A 27,025-nucleotide genomic window follows, 5' to 3' on the forward strand; every position below is an offset into this window, starting at 1 on the left:
CGATTTAAAGCATATTGTATGAATAGCATGTAGCCCCACTTTTCTGTACAAAGAAGTGTAGCAGTCCAATAAACTGGCCACTGGGAAAAAAATCTGGTCCTCACTTGGAAAGAGCCTTTGATTAATTGCTTATTTAATATTGTCCCATCGGTATATGCTATTAATACATTCACTATACATTTAATAGCCAAAACTATTTCCCCATTTTGTAAGCATTCTATGAGTGCATGTGATGTTTGTATTCAATATTTTGAATATCTTTAAGCAATGGTTTAAAAAAAACTTTATCCCACTGTCAAGCAATGTCTAAGCAAAAACAATATAGCTAAACCTCAAAGCTTTTGCCCTCAAAGAGAATGGAAAAAACGCCATGTTCGTTCTAATCAAGGTTGGAGCAGTAGGTCTGGTCTACAGGGTTTAATGCTATCCTTGCTCCATTAAGAATTCCCTAACTCACATACAATATGGGCCTTTTTTAAAAAAAAAATAAAATAAATCACGTCAACTGAAATGCGGATTCAGTAAAGTAGGATACAAACTATGAAGTGTCATATACATTCAATAAGTCTTCCTTTGTCTTTTGAGAACTTGGACACAAACACTGAAGTAGAGGCGATTCCATTTACTTTACAGGTTCCATTTCTTTATTCAACTCAATAGACATTTAGTTACAAGTTTCACAAAATCAAATTTTATAAGATTGGGAGGTGACAACTGGAGAATAGAGGCTGGACCGGCTTGGTTTGTCCACACTTTACTTGATCTCTTGCACTTCATACATATCCCAAGTTCCAGGGAAGGCAGGCTGATCAAGAGCAGAGGCAACTAAAGGTTGTTTTCCAACTACTTGACACTAATAGCAGATCAACTGTTATGTGGCTGCTGTTTGAGATGGGTAAGTAGAAATGAGGTATGGGGATGAACAAAAACTCCTGAATCTCCCCAAAGCATCCAAATAGAAAATTGGGGAGCCTGTGTAGGACAGAAAGGAGTTAGGAGGAAAACAGTAATTTATATGTTACTCATTTATAGACAAAAGTCCCTCACATTCTCCTTGGCCAACTGTTCTATGCAAGAAATATAATTATGCAGAGTTAGTCAATTTAAATCTTAGGAGGGCAGGAAGCTAGAATTCATCTTGCAGAAGATCCAAGTGTTGTTTTGTAGGGGCTTCACCATCAGAGTTTCACTGTCTACCTAAGTAAAAGGATGGGAAGAAAGAAAAGAATCAACAGAAGTCAGAAGGCACAGTCAAGTAAGCAATGAGAAACACAATGCCCTGGTTGGAATTCAAATATTGGATTTTTTAATCAAAATAAATGTATTGCACTTAGAAAACTGAGATGAAGTTTTCTGTATACAGGAAGAAAACTAATATTTTTCTTCTTCCCACTGATTTTCTTTGTGGAGAAATCTTTTTCTTTTTAAAACTGGAGTCAGGTAATTTTTTAGACATAATCTGGAGTACAATTCACAAACAGATTTACCATCTTAATGAGAAATAGATCTTATTCTTTATTGAATATAGTTTTGAATAATAGTTATAATCTTCTGTCACCAGAAAGAAGTAACACTTTGCTTTTATCCAATTCAATTTTTATGCACCTGAGATATCTAGCTCCTATTCAGAATATATTATTTTGGTAACCATTTACAACACTTTTATACTCCATTATAAAAACCAGAATCATGGTACTTCAAGTATAGAAACTGTTCACAGAAATGCCTCAGCAGCTAAACAAAATTAAAGTTATACAGCTATTTAAGAGAAAGAAGACATTCCAAATCACTCCAAGGCAGCATTTCTTAAAATGTGATCTGAGAATCCCCCAAGACTTTGTTAAGGATCTGAAAATCAAAATTATTTGCTAAATATTGAAGCCATTTGCAAATATTTAAAGCAACTCTTCTCAGTATTTTGTTAAAAATAGGGTTTTCATAAGAAATAATTGTATTTGTATTAATATCTGAATTTAATATTTTTACATAATTCAATAAATATTTGTCAAATATATCAATTTTTAATATGGTAAATATCAATAAATATAAGCTCATTCATGCTTTTTTGGAAGTCTGCCAGATCTTAGTATTTCCTCATGCTCTGCAAGCAGCAACTTTGTCTTCCAGCTTACCAATGTACATGTTGCTGTACTAGTTTAACCATTTTATTTGTGTGCCAGAAAGGTTAAAAAGAAAGCAAACTCTGCTGGGCTGTAAGATAAACCACTGATTCAACTCATGTTGAAAAAGATGGTTTGGCTCACAAGGTCCCATACTCTCTTATCTCAGAAGCTTGAAGGCACACACAGTGCAAGCGAGGTGCAACCATTAAGACTTACAAGAGCATGAATGTAGTTTTGGGGGTGACTGCACTGCACCCCCCTTAAATCTGCTGTAGATTCACCAGTCGTACCGACGCGACTGTCTGTTTGGAGAATCCTCAGGTCCCTGAATAGCAAGACGACCCCCCTCAATTCTTCGGCCAGTATTTCCATCGTGACGTCGATAATCCAGCCCCCTCTGTGTCCGGAAGCGGGAAGTCTCTCGCTTCCATTCATCATCAAATGCAGCTGCATCATCTGAAAATCAAAACAGAACAGGCAGCAACTGAGTGTTGTAATGCTGCGCGGTCTGCTGCAGGACAAAAGGGCAACGACAAGGAACACTCACTCTCATCCAGATTGATGTAGTCTTGCCTCTCCTCCTGGTCACCTGTGCGATGGTTGCGTGAGCGCTGCATAATGTGTGCACGGTCTCTGATGTGGTGCCCAATTGACATCTGCTCCAGTCCACTGTTGGAATCTCGCACCGTCCGCCGCGTCTCCCGGATCTGAGGTTAGCAGAACAGGTCAAAATTAGAACAATATAATATTGCTGGTAGCCTTCTTGAAGTTCCCCTTGAAATTCTTCAGTTTTGCCTCAGCAGGCACCAACTTGTTTCAAATGATAAAAAAGGCACCCTTTTTTGTCCCTGTTAATTGCCACACAAAAGGGTTCATCCCCTATCTGAAAACAAGTCTTACGTCTTATCTTGTTTTCTCTTAAGTTTGTACTCATGCAGATGAATGCCTGGTGAATTAACCAATCTTGGTGCTTCTTCAAACATTTTGTCAAAGGAAGCAGCCAATTTCTTACCCCACCAGGTGCAGAGCGTGTCTCTGAGGTCTCCTGATAGACTTTAGGGCCCTCGCCGAGATTTGAGTAGGATATGACAGTGGAAGAAGTAAATGTCTGGCAATTGGCACTACTTGTCATGTGCTCCTAAGGTACAATAAAAAATAAAATAAGAAAAAATGCACTGAATCTTTCCACTGTATAAAATATGAATCTTCTGAAGAGCAGCAGCATTAGGTCTCAATGGCTCTCCTGAAGTACACTTCAAAAAATTGCCAGACCAAACCTAATTTGGATGAAAGCTATTCCTCATGTGATTTCATGTTGATTCATAATTTTCTTCTTCTGAAATACTACAAAGTACAATTTTTGCAGCAGTTTTGGAAAAGGCTCGTATGCAGCTCTGATTCTGTATCAAAAATCTAGCAGCTGCAAGCTGTAGTTGTTCAGTTCCCTTCCTGATGATTTCTTGATAATTCCCAAACAAGATTTGATTTATCTGTCTCTGCAGTATTTTTCAAGAAAGAAAGGGGAAAATAACCAAATATGGAGATGGGAAAAAGAAATTCTGTTTCTGCCCCCAAGAAGAGTATATAAATTAGCACGGCTGTATACCTCCTGCACTAGAAGTGGTGGTGAGTTTATTAATTTTAAATCCTCCATAACTTCATTCAAATTCTGCACTAAGAAAACTCCCCCATTTTAGCTGAGGTATGCAGCTATTTTACAAATCTTATTTTGAAATATTTATAGCGTTGCATAATTTGACTTGGTTTCTTTCTTTGCACTCAGGTGGAATGTGCTACATATACACAACCCTTGGTGTTTGCCTCTCCAAAATGGGAATTGTTTGGAAAGAAGCACAAATTCTGTCATAGTAACACTACAGGGTTTGCTACTCTATTCCCTACATATGGTAGCATTCTGGAATGCTTGTAATTAAAACAAATAATAATTGAAGCTCAATTGATCAAAAACTGTGCTTTTGCAATGCTATCATCATACATCCATGAAACCAGAGCCTTTCCAGCTTCTCTGCCATTTAAAGGGATTTTTTACACTAGAACTATATTGGAAAAGAGATGCAGACAAAATGAACTCACCATGTTCCCAATCATGTCATTCATCATTCCAAACATGTCCATAAAGCCACCTGCCTGAAGAGAAAGAAAAAGAGCTTTATGGAGAGTGACCAGATAGGGAAGTCAAATAGTGAAATTAGGAGCCGTTGCCCTTTCTAGCAACTGTTCATGAGTACGTTCTATACCCTTAATGATATGAATGCTCCAAACTCAAGGGCACAGATTCTGAAAACACTTCTCAGCTTACTAAACATATCTGTAGCAATGTTTTTTTAAGAATTCGAGGAGACCACTGTGCAATGCATTGTTATGGCCACTATTATGTGATATTTAGCAGATTGCAGATAGAGAGGCAAAGATAATTCAGAATTCTAGAGAAATTTAGATACATATTCACCAGAAAGTTAAATGAAGCTGGGCCAGAAAGTAATGTTTGGGTTGATGTTATGGACGATTATCCTGCTGCTGTAACAGGAGGCTTGCACGTGTTTCCAGAGATCCAGCTAGTGCTGGAGTGTCCTGGACTTTAGCGCTAGGGAAAATTAATATCCAGGCTCTGGATGTGGGTCAGGATCTACTTAGGTGATCTCAGGTCTGATGCTTAGAGGCAACACCTAGACCTGTTTATTTAGTTGGAGTAGATTATATGTGATTTGTAAACAGAAGACATGTAAATGGTTTTTATCATAATCAGATAACTTTCTGGTGAATATCTATCTAAATTTCTCTAGAACTCTGAATGATCTTTTCCTCCCTATCTGCAATCTGCTAAGTACCATCTGATACACTGGAATAAATATGCCTTTAAGAACATATACAATATGCTTTTAGGACATACTAGACCAGGGCTTTTCAACCAGTAGTCCACGTACCATTTGTGGTACATTAACAAGTGGCAGGTGGTACACAGCCCTGCTAGCCAAGTGTAGTGGGGAAGGGAAAGAGCCAGCAGACACTAACTGTGAGAGAGTCCTCTAGAGCTGCAGAGTGGCTGAGGCTGAGCCCACCCCAGGCTCACTTCTGGATCACCCCCCCATGAGAGAGGAGGAGGAGGGGGGGGGCGGAGACAGGAGAAGCTATAAAAGGAGGCAGTTTGGGTGGGGGAGGGGAAAAAAAAGAAGCAGCCTCGGGAGGATATGGAGTCAGCTCTAGCTGTACCGAAGGGGAAGGAGGAGGGTGGGGGGAGAGGAGAGGAGATCAAGGAGTCCAAGCAGGCCGGCCATGAGCTGATCTACAACTTCTGTGGCAGCCACCTGTTGCTGGCAGCAACAAACAGGCGAGAAATGCAGCAGGGGAGGGGTTGCCCTCCAGGAGGAATGAAGAAAGGTAGCATCAGTTGGAGGTAAGACACGGAAGGAGGGAGATGGAGAGTGAAAGGATTCTTATGTGCTTTTGTGATTTAGAAGTTCTGGGATTTGTGCAATGTGGGCTTTGTGTTCTTAAGGAGTGTTTGGCAATTTCTATTTGGCTGAGGTCTCCTGTTAGCTTCTATTCTGCTATTGTTAGCTGTAAGTTTTGCTGCAAGGGATTTTGAAGTATTTTTCTCCTGAATGGATTTTGCCTGTAGCATTCCTTTACTTATGAATGGAGCCATTTGGGGAGGCTGCCTTAGCCGGCAGCCAATACTTACTATATTTTTTTTCTTCCTTAAGTGCCAGCTGCACTCATTAACTTTGCTTTCTAGCCAGTAGCTAATTCTTAAAGGGGAATGTGCCTTTTTAAGCTAGTTCCCTCAACAGCTTCACTTTTCTGTCTATGGAGGCTTTTCCTTGTTTGATGAATATATGGAAGAGGGAAAATATGGGGGGGGGGGGTGTCAAATTCTTCCTTCAGAAGGAGGTGAGCATGAGAAAGAGGGAGGCAGGGAAGGAGGGAGACAGGGAAGGAAGGAAGTCCTGCCTTAGCACTTGGCCACTAGCAGCTCTGCCATTGACTTTGCTTGTCAAAAGGTTGCAAAAAGGGATCATATGACCCTGGAACACTGTAATCATCATAAATGTGAATCACTTGCCAAGCATCCAAATATAAATCACATGACCCTGGGCATGCTGCAATGGTCATAAGTGTGAAAAATGGTCATACATCATTTCAGTGCAATTGCAACTTTGAACAGTTTTTTTTTGTTTTTGTTTTTTTTGGTCATCAAGTTTTTGACACCTTGCTAGGTGGTCCTCGAATATTGCCATAGCCTAAAAGTGGTACAGCCGGTGAAAAGGTTGAAAAGCCCTGTACTAAACAACTTGTTAGGTCCTCATTTCAGAGACATTTCCTTACCTAATTAGAAAAACAAAATGACCAAGAGTGGGCAAAAAGCAGAAGAAGAAGGAGTGAATTCCTGCCAGCTTCCCCATTGAATTTCCTTGTGGGGATCTGGCAGGGAACACTGGAAATATCCCTTTCCTTCCCTTTTCAGCAGGCAGGTAAGTGGCTGCTATTGGGTATCGGGGAAGGAGTGAGGTAATATAAGACTGGCTGAGAAACTGTCACTGAATGTTGAAAATGAAGATCATGTGATTGCAGCAGCCAGAAGTACTGAAGCAACCACCATTTCCCCAAATTTCATTCCATTGGGATTTATGAGTCCCAAATTTGGACACATTCTGTAAGTTAGCCCATCTAAGTTACCTTAGTTCAAAAATGGTTGTCCCATGATGCACTTTTTGCCTGGTTAAAGATACTGACAACTAGCATTTTAGTAGTATATATATTTATTTACTGGATTTATAAGGTACCAAACTCCATATCTTTGATCACTGATAATTGGGAATAGTTAATTCAAATTTAGTAAATATATTTACATTTTTACCAGAATTTTCTGATTTTTATCTCTTTTAATTGTTTTGAAAAGATTTTCTCTCTTCTAGTCAGAAAGCACAGCTTAGTATTTTGCATCTGGTGAAAGGAATACCCTCATAATGACTTCAGCTGAGAAAATGATTTAGAAACAAAACATGTTTTCAGTGTGGTAAAGAAGGAAAACAAACATAAAACCAGTTATGTACAAGCCAAGTATAAAGAACAAGTTTAACAAATTCCTCATAATTACCTTTACATATCCGTAGAGTACATTTGGGTGGGATTGTTGGTCCATCTTTTGGTTACCACAACAGTGTGGCAAGTCCAAATACAAATTCTCAGTCACCAAAGATGGAACCAACCAGAAAGTCTAAACTGTAGCAGTGTGCCAGGTTGACAAGTATGAGTTAAAACATTATCTGTAGTAGAGTATCAGGATGTTGCCTCTGCGAAGTTGAATTTGTCTACCTTGGAATGCTTAATGAAGCTAGTTGCATTTGCCAAGTTCTCACCCTGTAGAGGTCTGTTAGCAGAATCCTCACCTCTAGATCTCCTGAGACTGATTAAATAGGCTGTGATGTCAGTCAGGATTTGCTTGACTAGGTCAGAATAATACAGTCACTGATCCATCGGTATACAGGTGGAGTCACTCATTTCATCTCTCAAAGAGGAGGAATAAGCTATCAGCCTTCCACTCCCTAGAAGGGACTTAAGGCACATTCTTAAGGTTCTGTATATATCTAATATTTTATATCTATTTGGGAAGAAATCTGGTAGCAGTATCTCGTATCCCCTGAGAAAGTTAGAATTAATCTTTGGCATAAAACCGTGAGGAAAGTCTCAAAACTACCTCGGGGTGGTGGAGTGCATACAAGTCTCCTTTGAGAGACTCTCTCCTTTCTCAGCTCTTACAGGCAAAGGACATTTCCAGTAGAAAAGTGTTATTTCTGTGCAAGGGTGCTCATGGGGTTCTTCACTGTAATGTGTTAAAGGGGACAGGGGTAACTAGTCCCAGAACTAATATCAGATCCCATAAAGGAAAATGGTGCGTAACTAGAGGGAAATAGTAGACTAGTGCCCCTGTGAAAACATTGAACTTAGGGATGTTGCAAGATGAAATTTTGATCTGTCCTACAGTTTGAATCCCAGATGAGTGACCTGATTTTGGAAGGTACTGGTTTTCAAGGATATCATCCAGATCCATCTTTAGAAACCTTTTACTCTTCATCTCTATCTTCCATACCAGTGTTCAAAGGCATGCCAAGTTTCTGACGGCATTTAGGCAACCCGGATGCCAAGATGGTATCACTGTTGAGGTCTGGCAAGCTGGCACTCAGAAAATGCCCCATTCAAGTTTCAGGCATAGAAATGAAGTCATTCCAAGATCTAGGCTCAGTATGTCTGGCTGTAATGACAGATATCTGGGAAGTCTCCATACCACTCAGTACCAAGGTCTGCTGGGCAAGAAGGGGGAATTAAGATTATACATGCCCTGGATATCCTCATTTTGTGTATCGGCTTAGTCAGGATTAGTATTTATATATTAGTCTCTTTGACCACAGTGTCATGAGGGCATCAATTCCTTCTGCCCTGTAATCTGAAATCAAATGAATCTTCTTGCTTTCCTATTGTCCACCATTGCAAACAGGGTACTGTGGATCTAGCAAGGATCCCCTTCCCCACCCATGACAGGCTCTTGGTTCCCCTGGTCCACAATTGTATTCTATGCATCTTTTATATGTTGACAAGAAGCCAGGTATGTTTTCACCCAACTATATAACTCTTCCGTCTATAATCTCATTTCACTCTTGCTGATGAAGATAGTCCTTGACTTATGACTGTTCATTTAGCAATTGTTCAAAGTAATTATGGCACTAAAAAAAGTGACTTGCAGTCCTCGTACTTACAACTGTCCCATCCCTGTGGTCATGTGACTGTGATGTAGGCACTCTGCAACCAATTCCAGCTGCAGTGTGTTGCAGTCACGTGATCACTATTTGTGATTTTCCCAATCAGCTTCCAACAAGCAAAGTCAATGGGAAAGGCTCACGGAAAGTTGCAAGTTGGCTACAAGGGCAATTGGGATTGGAAGTTTCATTGCCAAGTGATGCACTTGTAAAGCACAATTGCATCACTTAGCAATGGCAATCCCAGTAGTCCTGGTTGCCACTGCTAATTAAATCCTATAGTTATTTGGTCAGGCAACTTCCTACTAGTTTTCCACAACCAAAGTCAGTGGGGAAGTTGGCAGGAAGTTGTAAGTCCCAGGCTGACAGGCAGGTAAGTGGCTACTGCTGGATGGGGGAATGTACACAGGGATACATGAGTGGCTGCCACAGAGGGGCTGGAGGAGAGTGCATTGGTGGGGGAGATTTACCTTAGTGACTTGCAATCTTCCCTGCTAGCTTCCTCACTGGCTTTTTGGGGAAGCTGTCAGGGAAGGTTACCAATGGTGATCACATGATCACAGGGTGCTACAATCAGTTGTAAGCATGAGCTGGTTGTCTAGAGCAGGGCATTTCAACCAGTGGTACGGGTACCACCTGTGGTACATTGGCACCTGGCAGGTGGTATGCAACCATCCTAGAAAAGAGGCAGCGGGGGAGGGGAATGACCTGAACCTGTGGCAGCACCGCACAAGCCTGAGCGAGAGACGGCTGGAGCTGCAAGGCTGGCTCAGCGGAAGCACCAGGATCAGTGCCGCTTTCCAGCTGATCGGCGCTTCTTCGGGGCTGTCAGGGCTCAGTGGAAGCGCCAGGATCAGCGCCAGGATCCCACTGGAAAAAAGCACTGATCCTGGCGCTTCTGCTGAGCCCAGAAGAAGCGCCAATCAGCTGGAATGTTGCAGCCTCTCCAGGGTCTTGTGATTTACATTCAGATGCTTGGCAAATGATTCATATTTATGACAGTCACAGTGTCCCAGGGTCATGTGAAGTGACCAAAACCTGCTGCAACCTCCCAGCAGATGGGGGGAATAAAAACCAAACATCCCCCCACCCCACTCCCGCTGCCAATCCTCAACAGAAATGCTCACAACAATGAAAACCTCAGATAGGAGGAAGAGTGCTGCTGGGCGGGCAGGCACTTTGCTAGGCGACTGATGGTACTATGAGGTTGCCATATCCTAAAAATGGTACAATGGGTGAAAAGGTTGAAAAACCCTGGTCTAGAGCTCCAATTATGATCATGTAACCATGGGGATACTTGGATGGCCAGAATTTCGAGGACCAGCCTTAGTCACTATTCATTCATGCCGTCATAACTTCAGTCACCGAATGAAAACTTGTAGGTCAAAGACTACCTATTTCTTGCCACTGCTTTAACATTTCTTGCCACTGCTTTAAATTCTCTTATACCAAATTTGTAAGTCTGCTCCCAATATGCCAAAATCTTGGCAGCTTAGGAGGTGGTGCTATTCATTTCAGACTCATTTTGTCTGGGATTTTCCTTCTATAGTCCCATCTATTGCTACGACTTCTCTTGATATCTCCAATGCCCATTGTGTGGCTTGTAGAGTATTTTATATTTCCCTACTTTGCATCAAGGGCAGAAATTTTCTTTTTCTCTGCCACCCAAAGGGTCAATGGGTTCTCCAAACAATTTTTTTTTCTTTTTACAATCTTGGCTGCAAGATTGATTCTTGACTGGTGGTCTACTGGCCAATAAATAGGCAAGTCACAGGCTCCAATATGCCAGTATTTCAAGGGAAGTGTCTGCAAACTCTAATCCACCCAAGATTGTATCTGCAATCAAGTTTGAATGCTTTTGCAAACTTGCTGATTGCTTCCTTGAAATTTTTGAATTATGTCCTTGAACAATTCTTGTTATCATAGTAAATTATCATTGCTCTGGTGGATATAGAAGACACAGCCTGTCACCCAAATGCCCAATGCTTTATTTATGTTTTAACATTCCATCTACTCTACATTTTATAGACCCATAAGCATTTCATCTCTTTCTCTTTGTACAGTATTGAAGACAAGACAGCTGTTTTTCAATCGAGGGCAATGCCTTGTCATTTCATGGCCTCCTGCAGAAGATAATTTGGGGGGGGGGCTATGTGTGCTTGGTCAGCTTTGCCCATTCCCTTTTTTACAAGTTCTGTGAAAATAACTGGAAGCAGGGCCTCTAAGTCTGAACTGCAGGAAGATGAGGACCCATGGCCACATGTTGTGTTCCTATAGCTTTATTAGTTGGTGCTAATGCTAATAACTACTTTCATTTAAATACTTTTGCCTACTTCCTGATCAGTACTGAAAACAGATCAGCATGAAATATTTTCTGGAAGCTATTGTTGGCCTCTTTAAACTTCTCATTATGAAATCTGACTGCTTCACAAAGGCTCCTGTTTTATGATTTTGAATGTGACTTTGTCGTTCCCACTTAATGCAATAAAAACCAAGAGTGTAGGTGGTAGAATACTCCCTCATAAACCTTACATTCTCTGAATAAGTATCATTCGATGCCTGCTGGGCTTCTTCTCCTTTGCTTCTTCTGAGACCGTGATTGCGAGTATTCTAAGAGGCAGCAGCAGAGTAGAAATTCTAAGGCTTTTCCATACTGAAACCTTCAGTTCTGCCATGATCTGGCAAAGTAAAACTCATCCCTTCCACTCCCAGGGGACACGTTCCAACAGTGCTGTGCCCATCTGCTTGAGAAACCATTGCAGATCGGATTTCTCTAGATCCTGTGCTCCTTTACTAAGGTTGATGGAAGCTTCTCCTGACCTATATGGGCTCATTCCCATTCCCTCTGACAAAATGTCTGTTTTGTTGTTCCTCAAAGTTCAGAGGAGTATGCTTTTGGCTACCTGACACCTCTTTTCCTATAGGTTGATGGCTTGTCCAGCTTCCTTTGATGGCAGGTGAAGAGAGGCTGCTGGAATAGTGCCCACCTTAACCTTCAGTGCCTCCTCTACTGTACTTATTGCTAATGAAGAAAAAGCGGCTGGCCTCTTTGTTTGGCTTGTGTTGCTTGGAGAAATAACAGCAGGAGAAAAGGTGGGAAAGAAAGAACTGTGTACCTTTCATGTGATATCAGCCTAGATCAGGGGTAGGCAACCTTGGCTCTTTCATAACTCTTGGACTTCAACTCCCAGAATTCCTGAGCCAGCATGGCTGGCTCAGGAATTCTGGGAGTTGAAGTCCACGAGTCATAAAAGAGCCAAGGTTGCCTACCCCTGGCCTAGATCATAGCTTATGGATTATGCTTCTCCTCTGGCCTAGATCATAGCTTATGGATTATGCTTCTGGGAGTTGAAGTCCACGAGTCATAAAAGAGCCAAGGTTGCCTACATCATAGCTTATGGATTATGCTTCTCCAACCTGACCATGGAACACCTAGACCACACAAACAAGGTCTTCCTGTGGATCCTCTTTCAATACCACCACACAGTCCTACCAGCTTCATCATCATCTTCTCAAGCAGTATCTGGACAGATAGCAAGATTCCAAAAATACTGTAGCATTCTCCCTCCCCTCGCCTTTTTTCTTTGGATGCACTAAGATCAGGGCTCAGCAACCCGCAGCTCCGGAGTCGCATGGGGGCTCTTTCATCCCCCTTCTGCGACTCCCAGTCCTCTGCCCAGTCCTCCACCACCTAAAAAAAAAAAAAATTCAATGAATTCCAACTTCTCACGAAAAAAAACAAAAAGATCTCGCGAAGTTGGAATTGATTGATTGAACTTTTTTTTAGTCCCACAAACAAAAGAAGTTTGTGGGACTGCCCACAAGCTTCTTTTGTTTGTAAGAGTGCACACGTTGGTGGAGGAAGTGATGGAGGACCCCATCGGAGCTGGAAAGAAGGTGCCATGTGGGTCCGATCGGGGGCATGGGGGGGGGGGTTCTGCCAAGCATCTTGTACGGAGCCGGGGAAACAGGCCGGGTGGGAGCAGCTGCCAATTCCGCTACCATGAGGCTTGTCAGATTCCCTCCCCCAGTGACCATGATCCCCCGCAGCCAGCCACCATTGCCCGACCTACCCCCTCATCTGGCCGGCTGGCAGGCACAAAGCCTCGCCGCTCTTCACCTCGTTCTCCTCCCCACTCTGCTCCATCCAACTTGAAGAAAGCAAAGGCGCAGCAGCGGGATTGCTCTCAATGAAGGCGCACACGAGTGTGCAGCTCTTATTGTTTGAGAGCAATTCCTCTGCTGCCCCTCCGCTTTCTTCAACCCAGATGCAGCCGAGGAGCCACTGGGGGCCTCTTGAGTGGGAAGGACGAGCTTTGCTGCTGGGCCATGCCTGGGTTATGCCCTGCCGCTGCCTCCCAAATTCCACCTCTGCTGCTGGGGAAAGCTGCAGTGACAGGGCACTCCACACGGGGGAGATAGGAGGGAAAAGCAGCAGCAGGGCACTTCGCGCGAGGGAGGTAGGAGAGAAAAACGGGAGCAGAGCATGCTCCACGTGGGGGAGGTAGGAGGGAAAAGCGGCAGCAGGGCGTGCTCCGGGTGAGGGAGGTAGGAGGGAAAAGCGGCAGCAGCAGGATGCTCCGTGCGGGGGAGATAGGAGGGAAAAGCAGCAGCAGCAGGGCACTTCGCGTGAGGGAGGTAGGAGAGAAAAACGGGAGCAGTGCATGCTCCACGTGGGGGAGGTAGGAGGGAAAAGCGGCAGCAGGGCGTGTTCCGGGTGAGGGAGGTAGGAGGGAAAAGCGGCAGGAGCAGGATGCTTCGTGCGGGGGAGATAGGAGGGAAAAGCAGCAGCAGCAGGGCACTTCGCGCGAGGGAGGTAGGAGAGAAAAACGGGAACAGTGCATGCTCCACGTGGGGGAGGTAGGAGGGAAAAGCGGCAGCAGGGCGCACTCCGGGCGGGGGAGGTAGGAGGGAAAAGCGGCAGCAGCAGGATGCTCCGTGCGGGGGAGATAGGAGGGAAAAGAAGCAGCAGCAGCAGGGCACTTCGCGCGAGGGAGGTAGGAAAAAAAAACAGGAGCAGTGCATGCTCCACGTGGGGGAGGTAGGAGGGAAAAGCGGCAGCACGTGGGGGAGGTAGGAGGGAAAAGCGGCAGCAGCAGCAGGATGCTCCGTGCGGGTGAGGTTGGAGGGAAAAGTGGCGGCAGGGCGCACTCCAGGCGGGGGAGGTAGAGGAAGAAAGCAGCAGTGGCAGGGTGCTCCGCGTCGGAGGGGGTAAGCAGCAGCAGCGCTGGAGTGCTGGGAGGGGAAGCAGCAGGGTTTTGTGGCTCCCAATGTTTTATTTTCTGTGGGAAAAGGGTCCAAATGACTCTTTGAGTGTTTAAGGTTGCCGGCCCCTGCACTAGATAATAGTAATGGTAGTAATAATGATGATGATATATATAATAATGTTACATAACAACAATTCTCAGCCTAAAATGGAGGCAAAAGGAAAAGCTGTTCTTCTTTAGAAGGCAAAGCTAAGTCAGGCACGGCAAGCTGTTCCACCCACTAAATGCAAAAGTGAAACCCCAGCTTTCTGTCTAGAAAGAGGTGAATTCAACATCTTTCCAGCTGGCATCATTTTGAATAACTGAAAGCTATATAAAAATCATACTCATTGCTGCTATTTGAGAAATGTTATTACCCTCATTATTTTCACAGTTATATATTTAAACTACCACAAATTGAAGAAATGTGAAGTATTACCCAGAAAAGAAGATCATAAAAACTAGGCTAGAACAAGTAGTTGTCAAAAGAAGAAAATTATGCCCTACCATTCCTAGCATCCCGAAGGGCGAAACAGTTCCAGCCTATAAAAACAAGAAAGGGACACAAAGTAATTAGACTTCACCTCTCTAGAGTAATCTTGTTTCATCTAGCACAGAGAAGGACAAAGGAAGTACATTAATTTAAATTTACACTCAATTTAAAGATTAAGGAGGTATATACTAGAACTTCTATTCTCAAATTATTTCCCAAATTTGTGTTAAAACAGTCAAAGTCTATATAGTTTTCTGCATGCTTGCCAATGCTGATGAATTTATATTGATACAAACAGAACTGAGAATATATAGGATATATTCTCAACTAATTCAATCTAAGATGCTGTCTTGGCCATGAAACTATCAGATAAGAGACAAAGCTAAATAACCCCTTATTTGGTTTCTAGGAATTGAAATAAGATGGACGTTGATAAATGTTATTGATTTGGGGAAAAATTTAGCCAGAAGACTTTAAAGTTCAACAAACACAGAAGTAGAAACTGACAAGCAAATCAATCAATTAATTACAAAACAGGAACTCCTTAAAAACCGAATCACTATTTGTAGCCTCAAGTTCCTTGAAAAAGCCTGAAGATTATTTAAAATCATGTAAGAAAAATTAGAAAGATCATAATACAAAAAAAAATGACAATATTTGACAAGAAATCTCCCAAAGGCAAGACAACTTCATTTAACAACTAGAAATCTTGCCCAGATGAAATTAAAATATACACACAAAATCTCCAAAGCTGTGTTAACTTAAATACAATGAAAGTCAATGGGCTGGATATCTTGACAAATAAAAAAGAGGCAAATAAAGTAAAAGAATAGAAAGGCAAGATTAAGATTACAACTACAGAAACATTAATAAATGAAATTTTGCATTTTATCTGCAAAGAAGTTCTTTTTTCTTTGTTTTTTCTTTAACTATTCTTATTTATATTTATTTTTACTGATATCTTTTATTTGGTTTTGTTTTTATTCAACACATTTAGTCTATTCTTTTGATTATTACTGTGACTGAATTTTAATCTGACTTTCAATGTTTTAATTTTTGTCTTCCATAAGCTGCTAAGTTATCATCTGATTGTGGCAGGATAGAAATTTGATTAAAAAAAAAAAAGCCTGGCTTCAGCTCCCTTTTTAATTATTTTGAGAATGTTCATAGGCATAATCATGTAAACCACCTGAAATCACTGGGAGGGGTATAAAGTTTTAATAAATAAATGAAAAAGAAAATCATAAAATCCTTGGTCACAGATTCTCCAAAGAGTAATTGAATAAAAGGGTAGAAGCTCTTCTGCTTTGCAACTGGATAAAGAAGGAAGCAGATAGTATAGCTCTAACTGGGAGGGGAGGAATGAAATGTTCCCACATCCTAGGGGCTCTATTCTGTGATTGTTCAAGTTTAATTTCTCCATCAGTTATCTTTGATAACAGAAAAGGAATACGTTTGTGGATAAAACCAATCTTGAGAATAATTTCAATCTCTGAACTACTCAGATTGATCTTCCTAAATTAGAATTGGTAAGAATAGCATATATGAGCAAGAGTAGCATATATAAGCAAATGCAAAGTAGATCAAGTAGATAACAAGGCTATCTTCCAAAGTTCATATTTGGCAGCCAATAAAACAGCAGTTCATTGGTTTTATTCAAGGAAGAGGCAGCCATGTGTTTTGCTAAGTAAGGAATGGCTGTGCCTTTGCCCTCAAGTTGAAAAGTAGCAATTTGGGGAAAAATCTTGGTAAGTTGCGGGTATTTTGTCATCTCCATGGGGCTTCCTATTTGCCTAATCCTGTTCCCAGACACACTGAAATATTTACAATGTTACAGGCTCTAAATCAGGGGTGTCAAACTCAATTTCATTGAGGGCTGCATCAGCATTGCGGTTGCCCTGGGGGGCGGGGGTGGGTAGGTGTGGCCAGAGTGGGTGCAGCCTACTGGGTAGGCGTGGATGGAGTGGGTGTGTTTACTGGGTGGGCATGGCCAGTTCTACATCATTTGCATCAAGGGTGCCTGTGGGGGCCTGGGCAGGAGTGGGACACATCTGAGGGTCTCTGGCAGAAGGGGTGGGACTGGGGCAAGTGCCAAGGCATGGTCCACCGGGACAAGTGCCAAGATGGCCACCACAAAATTGTACATTGGCTCCCGGCTGGCCTGGGCCAGGGCCAAGGCAGCAGGGGCCATTCCCTCACTGTTTCCAGGATGGCTTCGCGAGCCACATGAAACCACTTCGTGGGCCGCATCCGGCCCCCGGGCCTTGTGTTTGACATGTCTGCTCTAAATTAAAATGGTATTGCTGGAATTTAACTGCAGCTATTCTCAGTTGCTCTTTTTCTATTTCATTTTGGAGTAGTTATGTGCATTTTGAAAGATAGTTTGAAACTTAGATTAATCATTTATATGTCTAGAGTCTCACCGAGTGACAAAGTAGAATGTAAATTAAAAATTAATCGCATTACTCTGTTCTGATGTTGGGAAGTACAGTATCCATCTTCCTTTGGGTATAGATACATAATCAAGACACAACCCAGATTCTTCTCATCAAGCCAAAGCACTAGGTTGAAAATTTAGTTTGATAGAAAAATAAACAGGTCTAGCCACAATCCACTGACTTTTTAATTACCTGCATTCTTCGACTAACTTGGCGTGCTCCGGGTACTGTCCCATTGCCAATGCTGAGGAAAGGGCTATATCCAAATCCACCAGAGAGCACACGATTCACATGCTGCTGATGGATGGCAAGAGGATCCCTGTGGGAAAGGAAGTTTTGCAAGGGAGTTAAACTGCTAAATAATCCACATCAATCCCACAGTTTTATTTCCTTTTCCTAGAGCAGGGCTTTTCAACCTTTTCACCCATTGTACCACTTTCAGGATACGACAATATCTGAGTACCACCAGTCACGTAGCAAGGTGTCAAAAACTTGATGAACAAAAAAAAAAAAGGAAAAAAATGAGGAAGTACAGGTAGTCCTCGACTTACAACACTTCGCTTAGTGACTATTCGAAGTTACAATGGCACTGAAAAAAAATGCCCCCCATGCTTCAGCCGAGCAAGACACCTGCCTGCCCACATGGCAGCGCTCTTCCTCCTGTTCAAGGTTTCCATTGTTGTGAGCATTTCTGTTGAGGATTGGCAGTGGGAGTGGGGTGGGGTGTATGGTTTTTGTTCCCCCTGTCTGATGGGTGGTTGCAGCAGGTTTTGGTCACTTCACATGACCCTGGGACACTGTGACCATCATAAATATGAATCAGTTGCCACGCATCTGAATGTAAATCACAAGACCCTGGAGATAAGGCAACATTCCAGCTGATTGGTGCTTCTTCAGGGCTCAGCAGAAGCGCCAGGATCAGCGCCGAGCTCCAGCTGGAGCCTGGCACTGATCCTGGCGCTTCCACTGAGCCCTGACAGTCCCAAAGAAGTGCCAATCAGTTGGAAAGCGGCACCGATCCTGGCACTTCCGCTGAGCCCTGACAGCCCTGCAGCTCCAGCCATCTCTCGCTCAGGCCTGTGCGGTGCTACCAGCGGTTCAGCTCATTCCCCTCCACCGCTACTTTTTTACGATGGTCGCATACCACCTGCCAGGTGCCAATGTATTACAGGTGGTACCCATACCACTGGTTGAAAAGCCCTGTCCTAGAGCAGTGGTTCACAAGCTTTTACTTCATATGGTCTATACCAGGGGTAGGCAACCTTGGCTCTTTTATGACTCGTGGACTTCAACTCCCAGAATTCCTGAGCCAGCATGGAGTCATGGAGCCAGCATGGCTGGCTCAGGAATTCTGGAAGTTGAAGTCCACGAGTCATAAAAGAATCAAGGTTGCCTACCCCTGGTCTATACTATGTCATCAGGCAAAAGCTTCCGAAGAAAGTCAACCAATGACTTAATATCTGCAGACATCATACAAATAAAAAGACCATTCCAGGTAGTGTCTGAGAAACCATCATTATTTCTTAACTTTTTAGAATTAAAATCAAAAACCTCTCAAGAGCTCTGAATCTCAAGATATTTCAGGCAACATATCAAAATCTTGCGACATTAGGCATTTTCTGAGTTTTGGAACATTTAAAAAAATGTTTTTGTGATTCTAGCGGTGATATTTGTACAATCCTTGTGGCTCACCATTAGGAATATTATTCTAACCCTTTTCTCTTATATAGAAAAGCTAGGATGCCTGACTCACATCATAAACATTGGATCCTCTGGCTCTCCATCTCTCATGAACCGGAACATAATTCCCTCAAATGCAGGATGGGCTGTGCAAAAGGAAAACAGGAAACAAATGTAAATTTTGTTAAGTTCTCAAATCTCTCCTTCCAACCAGTCTTACTCTACTCATTCTTATCCAAACTAAATTGCCCCCAGAAATCGTGGGCGCTCCATCACTGGAGATTTTTAAAAAGAGTCTAGACAGTTACTTGTCTGAGATGGTATAGGTTCTCCTGCTTGAGCAGGGGGCTGGACTAGAAGACCTCCAAGGTCCCTTCCAGCTCTATTCTATTCTAAATCACATCTTTTACATGCAATAGCAATAGATAGTTATAAATACTAGTCCCTAAACAATATTAAACACTTCATGAATAAACTTCAATAACACCTGGAACCCAGCTGCTACTTGCTTTCTTTGTAGAGAAACAAATTAAGAAATAGACTTCAAAAACAATTGAAACTGTTGCCAAGATCCACTCAAGTTGTGTCATCCAACACAAATTACCTTCACGTTAAACCATACAGTCCTCTCTCCCACATTCATGCAAATGTTAAAGCTATCAAATGTGAAGGAGAAAATCCTTGCATCTTTAATAACTGTGACAAGGGTGTAGATTCTTTTTCTCAGTGCTGCACAACAAGCTATTTTCCAAAAATCTCTTACTCAATGGCTAGAAATGATAAAGTCTTGTTCTCCTCTTAATCTGACTGCTTTAATGTGGTGTTTACAGAAGTAATAGTTCAATTTATATAACAGAATCTTTTAAATCAAAGACACAATAGCAATCAGGAATTCTGCAGGATTTTATAATCACAGTAAGACACACACACACACACACACACACACACACACACACTAAGCAATGCATCTATCCACTCTTTCTTTCCAGCAGCATTGCCCAAACACAGTCCTCAAATCCTAATCTCCCACATGTGTTCAAATCATCTGGCTCTTTTCTCACTACAGAGGATGCTCCGCGTTTCTCAGCATTCCTCTCCCCAAATTAGAAAGCTCCTCTCCCTGTGTCCCATCACTCCTAAAGTTGACACTAGCTCACCCACACCACATCTAGCAAATGCGATTATAAGACATGGCATTAATATTAGAGATTACCAGGGACAATAACAAGGTTAAAAAAAATGCCACTAAAATACTGGTAGAACACAGTAATCTCAACAACCATTTATTACGAAGTACCGCATCAAGAACACTAGCTTGCCCTGTATCCTTTATAGGGCCGGCCTACCGCATCTTCCGACTTCCTTCTCTCTCCAAACCTTCCTTTCCAAATTCCGGTATAAGCGCCCGCCTCCAGGAAGAATGACCTGGGGGCAGGGATGGGAAACCTGGGCCTTTGTTAGCACATCCTCAGATTCTTCTATACTTAAGCCCACACACACACACACACACACACACACACACACATATACCCCTCACTCCAAAACCCACACAAAATTCTCCAGCAAAACTACTCACCTCTCTGGCCAAATCCTTTCTTACTGCCGTCTCCTGTCTCTTGTTCTCACGGAATTTGCTCCAGCCACGAGCCCTAAAGGAGAAGATTAATGCTGCATCCCTTCCTACCCCCTTCCCCACCCCACAGTATGTTCTTTGTTGTAACTATGCTGCGTGCGGGAGGGTGGGGGGCGGCTGGCTGGAGAAGAGAGGAGAGGGTCCCTTTGCCAGGTCTGGGCTACCACAGCGCAGCCTCTCACGGCAACAGGAAAAGCAGGTCAGATTGTCCAACTTTGTCTCGCCTTCCTTTACAAAAATATAAATACGGCTGCAAATCCCGTTTGCAGCAAAACGATATTTTTCGTTTTCAAAGAAACCCACAAGGCCTAAACAGGATGTGAGGTCAGAAACACCACCCTCATTTATAAGCTCCGCCTTCCATAAATAGAGTTACTAGCCAAATTGCTTGTTGAAAAGCAACGCAGTAATAATTTTTACCAGGTTGAGTGGTGGCTTCTCTCCTTCGCTCTCTGTATGTGTACATACGTATACATACACATACACGTAGACATACATATTGTGTGTGTATGAGTGAGTGAGTGAAGTTTTGCATGATTCTTGTAAACATGAGATGGAAGACAAACAAGAATATAATATTTAGTACCGGTAAACAATTGAATGGAAAAACAATTATCTTAACAGCTCCAAATAAGTCTTCTAAGCACGCAAATATCCAGTTATACAATGATAGGATGGTCACACATTTTTCACACATTTATGTGCCTGTGCAACAAAGATAAGAGTAGGGCACCGATGCTAGACTACTCTGCAACGCTTTCTACACTAATCTAAACTGTGGAACAGAATTCAACCCAAAGTTAGGATTGTTCTCTAGGACTAAACTATGCAGGTCTGGAAGAACCCAATATTCACCCCTGAAAATATGCCACTCTTGGAAAGCTACTTTACTACATCTGGGCTGGTAGCTTTGCCCTTTTCTATTCTTTTGCACTGAAAAATACAGAGTCCTTACTTAGTGACTGCCTTATTTAGTGACCATTTTCCATTAGAACAGTGATGAAAAACTTAAAGAGCCATCCTTGCATATATGATCTTTACAAACCTGGAAAGCAAAGGAAAGCTAAAGTAATATAAGCACAGGCATGGTTTCACTTAGCAACTGCTTCATTTAATGACCAAGTTGCTGGTCCTAATTGTGGTTGCTAAATAAGAACTACCTGCATGAGGGAAGCACAGGTCTAGGATGGACTTCTTCAAGGTACACCTAGTCCTCTGAAATTATGGCTCCTTCAGAACTGCCTGCCTGTTCTTTGCTGATGTTGCTTTATTGGCTCCAGAGGAGCTCATTCACTCCCAGGGGGAAAGGCAAAAGAGGAACCATTTCTAGGAAAACACACCACTTGGAAGGATTCCACTGTCAGAAGTCCCAGTCTATGTGGTTTGGGCAAACCTTGAATAGTATAGTGGTTATGGTCTTGGACTAGATTAGATGCAGCTGTGGAAAGTTACTGAATGACTTTTAGCCAGGTACTCTTTTTCAGACCAACCTTCCCTGATTCATTTTTTAGGAATAGAAATGTAATCCGTGTGATCTTGAGCTCTTGTTAGGAAAGGTTTGACAGATATTTTATAAATAAAGAGGTGTAGTAGTCTGTAGACCAAAGTTTTAACCTTCCAGCAATATGAGCATTAGCAAATGTCGAGGTCATTTTGTTAGGACTAACATAACCCCAGTCTTCAGCCACAGTTGTTAACACAAAATATTGCCAAGGAAATGTGTGTGTGTGTTAAAATTGTTACAAATTCCTTGGATATAATTTTAAATTTTATTGTAAAAATTTGTGTGCTACTATTCAGTACCACAGAAATTAAATCCTACTTAGAAAGATTAATTCCTGTCATTGCTCTTAGCTATTTTGGGCTAAAATTTCCAGATTGTGTGGGAAGCAATGGTTGCTCTTGGAGGATAGGCCTAAAAAAGAAAAGAAAAGAAAAAAAGGAGGAAGGTTGATGTTCAAAATAAACTCAGAAGTCTGTTCTCAAGAACAGCGTATATATCAATGTACTAATATACATACATATATGCGTATACATATGCATACACACACATATATATACACACTATACATATACATACATACATATATAAAATAGTGTAGGTCACTATATGCATTGCTATGGTTAGCAGTAGACCTAACATGTCAACAAACCCTTGACTTCATTATTTAAACACCCTGGAAGATAATACTTTGTTCTTCCCTCACAAAATGACTAGACAATTTCTATCACTGTTAAAACATAAAACACAACATTGTGTGATAGAAATTGTGTGATGCACAATTCCCTTCCATTTGAAAGCTGAAAAATTGGGACTAGCCTAATAGATATCCTGAAACTGCATCCCTTTAGGCTGACCATATTGCAAGACAGAATAAAAGAACGTAAGATTTGTTCCAAGGAAATGGTTGCCAGCAGTCCAGCTTCACCCTCATTCTCACAAATGGGCAGAGAATGCCCTGTTCCTGATTATGGTAGGATAGTTGCCAGTAGTCACTGAACCTGCAAAACACTTAAATGAACAGCAGAGGTCTCTGCACGCTTGTGAAATGGTAGCACACATACTGTAATCACAGAATATAAAGGGATGCTTAACTTTTCAGCCCGTTTTCACATAGGAAAGTACATTTAAGCTCTCCTGGTTTGAGAGGGAAGAGGTATCTGAATGTTGAGAAAATTGCTACAAAATGGAAGACATGGGTTTTTAAATAAGATGTACCTTTTAGCCAACGTGAAGTTTATACCTAATTGTAACATCATTTAACTCAAATAGCCAAGGAGAAGCATTTATTATTTATTTATTAATACATTTATAACCTTCATTTCAGTTAATACTAGTTTCTTGATTGCTCTGAAATCTTCTTATCTTGCCACAAAGGGGACCATCTTGAGATTATAAGTGGGTAACGGAGGACTGGAAAGTGTGAAGAAGATACTCCTGTCCTGTTACATATTTTGGAGTGACCTGCATTGTTTGCCTAAACTTTATTTGTCTCAAGAATAATACATAGGGTAGCTGAATGTTTTGTCTAAGATAGAATTATGTCTTCTTCCTTCTCCCCATTTTCTTATGAAAGTTACTTTTCTTTCAATCAAACTAATGTATATATTTTGGAAAATGGATGTTTAATGGCTAGCTATACTCACTGCTAATCATTTTGGAAATGGACAGGATTATGGCAGCTATTTTATAATAGTTTCTATAACTTGCTCTCATAATCCCAAATGTGCTTATTAGAACACAAAAAGGAGATTATAGTGATAGATCTGAAGCCAATATATAAAAGATGTGCATTGAAATTATTTGGGATGATTTATTATCATATTTTTCTCAGTTTTAAGTCACAGTAATACCTATTACTGTTATTTAAAATAAACTGAAGTGATTGAACACTTTTAAATATCAACTATTTAACACTAAGCTGAATTTGTTTCTATAGCTGATTTGTAAGTAAATATAATATGAAAGTGCTTCTCAAAAGTTCAGTGTAGCATACCTAATCACAAAAGCTACTCAGGGCTTCAGCTAATTAAAATTGTACTCAATTAAATGAATTTTAATTAATGAAATCAGCATATTTGCACAAATCCAATGATATTTCACCTCTGGAAAGTCCATTTTGGAGGCTTTCTGTCCACCTGGGTATACTGAAAGAAATTTTCCCCACCCATCATCTTTGTCGTAAGTAAACCATAACAGAAGGGTTATTAAGACAAGCCAGATGCCTGATGAAATAGAAGCATTACTTGTTTGAAAGCCAAAAGAAAGGTTTTTCTCAAGGAAAAGGGTTCATAATTTTGGGGCCTTTACTGAAAAGGCACTGGGAAATGCCTTAACCAATAAAATTAATGAAGTTCATTGCTTCTAATGATGAACAGTGTGAGTATGTGAGAAAGGTGATTCAGAGGATTTTAAAGATAAATACACAAATGAAACCAAAGGTTTTTCTTTTGGGATTAATGGACAGTTAGAAAAAGAATCATGGAACTTTAATTTTATACATGATAACTGCAACGAGATTATTGTATGTACAAAGGTGCAAAGATTTAGCATTACTCAAAATGGAGGAATGGTTGGTAAAGATGATGCAAGATCACTAAATTGACTTGTTTGATTAGAAAAAAGACAATATGTTTACTGCTGGAAACCCTCTATATATAGACTTGTTGTGTAAAACAGAAAAAAAACTTGTGAATTATGGTTTTGATGATTAGACATGATAGACTACAGAAATAAGAGAGATGTTGCAACTTTAGAGAAAGGTAAATTTATAATTGGGTTTATAACTGCTACAAAGAAAATCGAAAGTCACTTTGCATTTTCTTACCTTTTTTTTTTACTTTTTTCCCTTTGTTGCACTTTTAGCCTTCTCTTTGATTTCTCTTTGTTTCTTTTTCTTATTCTGTATTAGTTATATAGGTAGTCAAGTGACGAATGTAATGGAGCCTGCCAATTACATTCTTAACACGGGGATTCAGAGGGGTGAATCGCATAACTTGAGTGGGATCACTTCTTTCTTTTGCCCACACATTCGCTAATCAAATGTGCGGGTCATTAAATGCACATGAGGTATCTCAGGGTGGGGAAGGCCATGGGGGCCTAGTGATGGAACAGGCCACTTGCTTCAGACCACCCAAGGTCTCCCCTGACCCACTCAGATACCTCATTCTCTTTCCCCTAGGGTCCCCACAATTGCTCCTCCCCCAATCCAAGCACACTGGGTCACTTATCTTGTGAAGATCTGTCTCCTCTCCAGCCTCTCTGTCTCTTTCCCTGCTCTGGGCGAGGAGTGGGAGCAGAGGACGAGCAGGACGAGTGCGCCCTGTGTGACTTCTCTGACTCACCGAGGCTGCCTGCCACTTCTGGAGCGGTGGGCAGCCTTGGTAAGTCTCTTCCAAAGGTTTCCAGGTTCAGCACGGATAAGTGTTTGAACACTGAAGGAAGGTTTGGGGCTTCAAGCCTCCCGTTGGCATGCAAATACTTTTTGTGCACAGAGTGGAAGCTTCTGGGTGCGCTGATCTCACGGGACTTCAGGCACCCTTTCTTGCAAAAGCGCATGGGTGCCTGAAGTTGACGAGATCATGGCCCCCAGAAGCTTTCAGCCTGTTTATACACCTATGGGGTGCAGCTTCAAAGAGCCCCATAGGGCTTAAGGAGGCCTTCGATGCTGAGAACGGAGGCTGGGAGGGACGCATGTTCCCCTTCGGGGCTCCTTTCTCAGCGGCAAAAGCCTCCTCAAGCACTTTGCCAACGAAAATGGAGCCCTGGAGGGGAGCGCATGTCCCTCCAGGCCTCCATTCTCATCAGCAGAGGCCTTTGTCAACGAGAAAGGAGGCCCAGAAGGATGCATGCGCCCCCCCCCCAGCCTCTGTTCTCGGTGGCAAAGTGTTTTTTCAAATATGGCAAAAGGCTTTGCAAACTGAGGAAAGGCTTTGGTGTTTCAGGCCTTCACTCTGTTTGCAAAGCCTTTTGCTGCAGATCTCATCCAGACCTCCATTTGCAGAAAACAGAGGCTTAAAGTACCATAAGGTGAGATCAGTAGCATGAAATCTGCTACTGCTACTGATCTTGCGTGATCTTGCAGTACTTTAGGCCTCCAGTCTCTGCAAATGCACCGAAGGTCTGAAACACTGAACAGGCCAAGAAACAGAAGACTCCCTGGATCTTCACAAGGTGAGTACTCACAGGCCTAGTGCCTGTAGAGACTTGGTGGGGGGGGAGGGGGAATAGGCAGGGTGAATGTTGCAAAGCCTCTGCTGTGTTCGTGTGAACGACTGCCGTGGTCCTGGAACATTCGTAATTTTGGGACTGTCGTAAATACTGGGCGGGGGAAGGGGTAGGTTGTAACATCGAACGGTCAGTAAATGAACTGTCATAACTTTGGGATTACTTGTATTAATTTTTATCTTCATTTTTATTGTTTTAAATAAAATTATATAATAAAAAGTAAGTGTGAAAAGTGGGATGAGTAGCAAAAAAGGTAAATTATAGAACAGAATTCCTTCATAATGTGCTTCTAAACTATTAAAGGTTTTGTACCTTATAACAATACTTTGTCTGAAAATGAAATAGAAGCCATCATATTAAAATCAATTTATTGTTGCTTTACCAGAAGGAAACTGTTATCCAACCTATCCTGAAAAGAGGACAGTGTAGTATTAAGATATAGGTCTCATTCATTCATTCCCATAGCCACCCATCTCAGCCAAATGACTCTGATGACTTACAACTCTAAAACTATAAAGCAGTTAAAATCCTGCCCTTGTCTGTACAATTTAATCATATAACCTAATTTCTAAACAATACTTTCAAGAAATCTCCAGAAATAACTGGGAATGTATATTGGCTCATGACCCAATAATAGATCTAAACATCTAAAATATGTTTAATATTTCCCTTTTTACAGCATATGGCAGGATGAAACAGCCTCAATTTTAGCATTAGTACTGTTTACAGTAGATTTTTTTAAAAAAATATCCTAGCTGAACAATATATTTTATGGCATTTAATGCATTATGCATTATTTATTGCTGAAGCAGTATATGTACTGCATAATCCATCTTTACTCAGAAGAAAATTCCACTAACTTTAAGGAAGTTTACTCTCCCCAAAATAGAATGGTATGCACCTAAACT

General features: G+C 41.6%; 1 protein-coding gene across 4 annotated transcripts; it reads right to left on the reverse strand.

Annotated features, from left to right (window-relative positions):
* Positions 1-621: 621 nt before the first annotated feature.
* Positions 622-20,708, reverse strand: MLF2 (myeloid leukemia factor 2). Of its 4 annotated transcripts, none has more exons than XM_039338744.1 (9): positions 20,333-20,708; positions 18,830-18,902; positions 17,269-17,395; positions 14,653-14,688; positions 4,218-4,271; positions 3,136-3,261; positions 2,671-2,830; positions 2,340-2,579; positions 622-1,197 (listed from the first exon to the last, which is right to left on the reverse strand). In XM_039338744.1, the coding sequence occupies exons 2-8, from the start codon at positions 18,877-18,879 to the stop codon at positions 2,401-2,403; spliced, it is 732 nt and encodes a 243-aa protein (XP_039194678.1). In that variant the 5' UTR covers positions 18,880-18,902; positions 20,333-20,708; the 3' UTR covers positions 622-1,197; positions 2,340-2,400. The 4 variants fall into 4 exon arrangements, with proteins under 4 accessions (XP_039194678.1, XP_039194679.1, XP_039194677.1 ...); XM_039338745.1 differs by lacking the exon at positions 20,333-20,708 and adding an exon at positions 20,103-20,123; XM_039338743.1 differs by lacking the exon at positions 20,333-20,708 and adding an exon at positions 20,037-20,055 and having other exon boundaries at positions 2,414-2,579.
* Positions 20,709-27,025: the final 6,317 nt, after the last annotated feature.

This window comes from Crotalus tigris, unplaced genomic scaffold (genome assembly GCF_016545835.1).
Source record: "Crotalus tigris isolate CLP2741 ecotype Arizona unplaced genomic scaffold, ASM1654583v1 scf7180000017716.2861928, whole genome shotgun sequence".
Lineage (NCBI taxonomy): Eukaryota > Metazoa > Chordata > Lepidosauria > Squamata > Viperidae > Crotalus > Crotalus tigris.

What these genes read in the sequence shown, in the direction of transcription:
- MLF2 (XM_039338744.1), bottom strand. Translation starts at nt 18,879, where the DNA reads ATGTTCCGGTTCATGAGAGATGGAGAGCCAGAGGATCCAATGTTTATG. An exon ending in CCTTCGGGATGCTAGGAATG is followed by an intron (nt 4,272 to 14,652) that starts GTAGGGCATAAT and finishes CTTTCTCTTCAG; the next exon opens with GCAGGTGGCTTTATGGACAT. An exon ending in ATGACATGATTGGGAACATG is followed by an intron (nt 3,262 to 4,217) that starts GTGAGTTCATTT and finishes ATTGTACCTTAG; the next exon opens with GAGCACATGACAAGTAGTGC.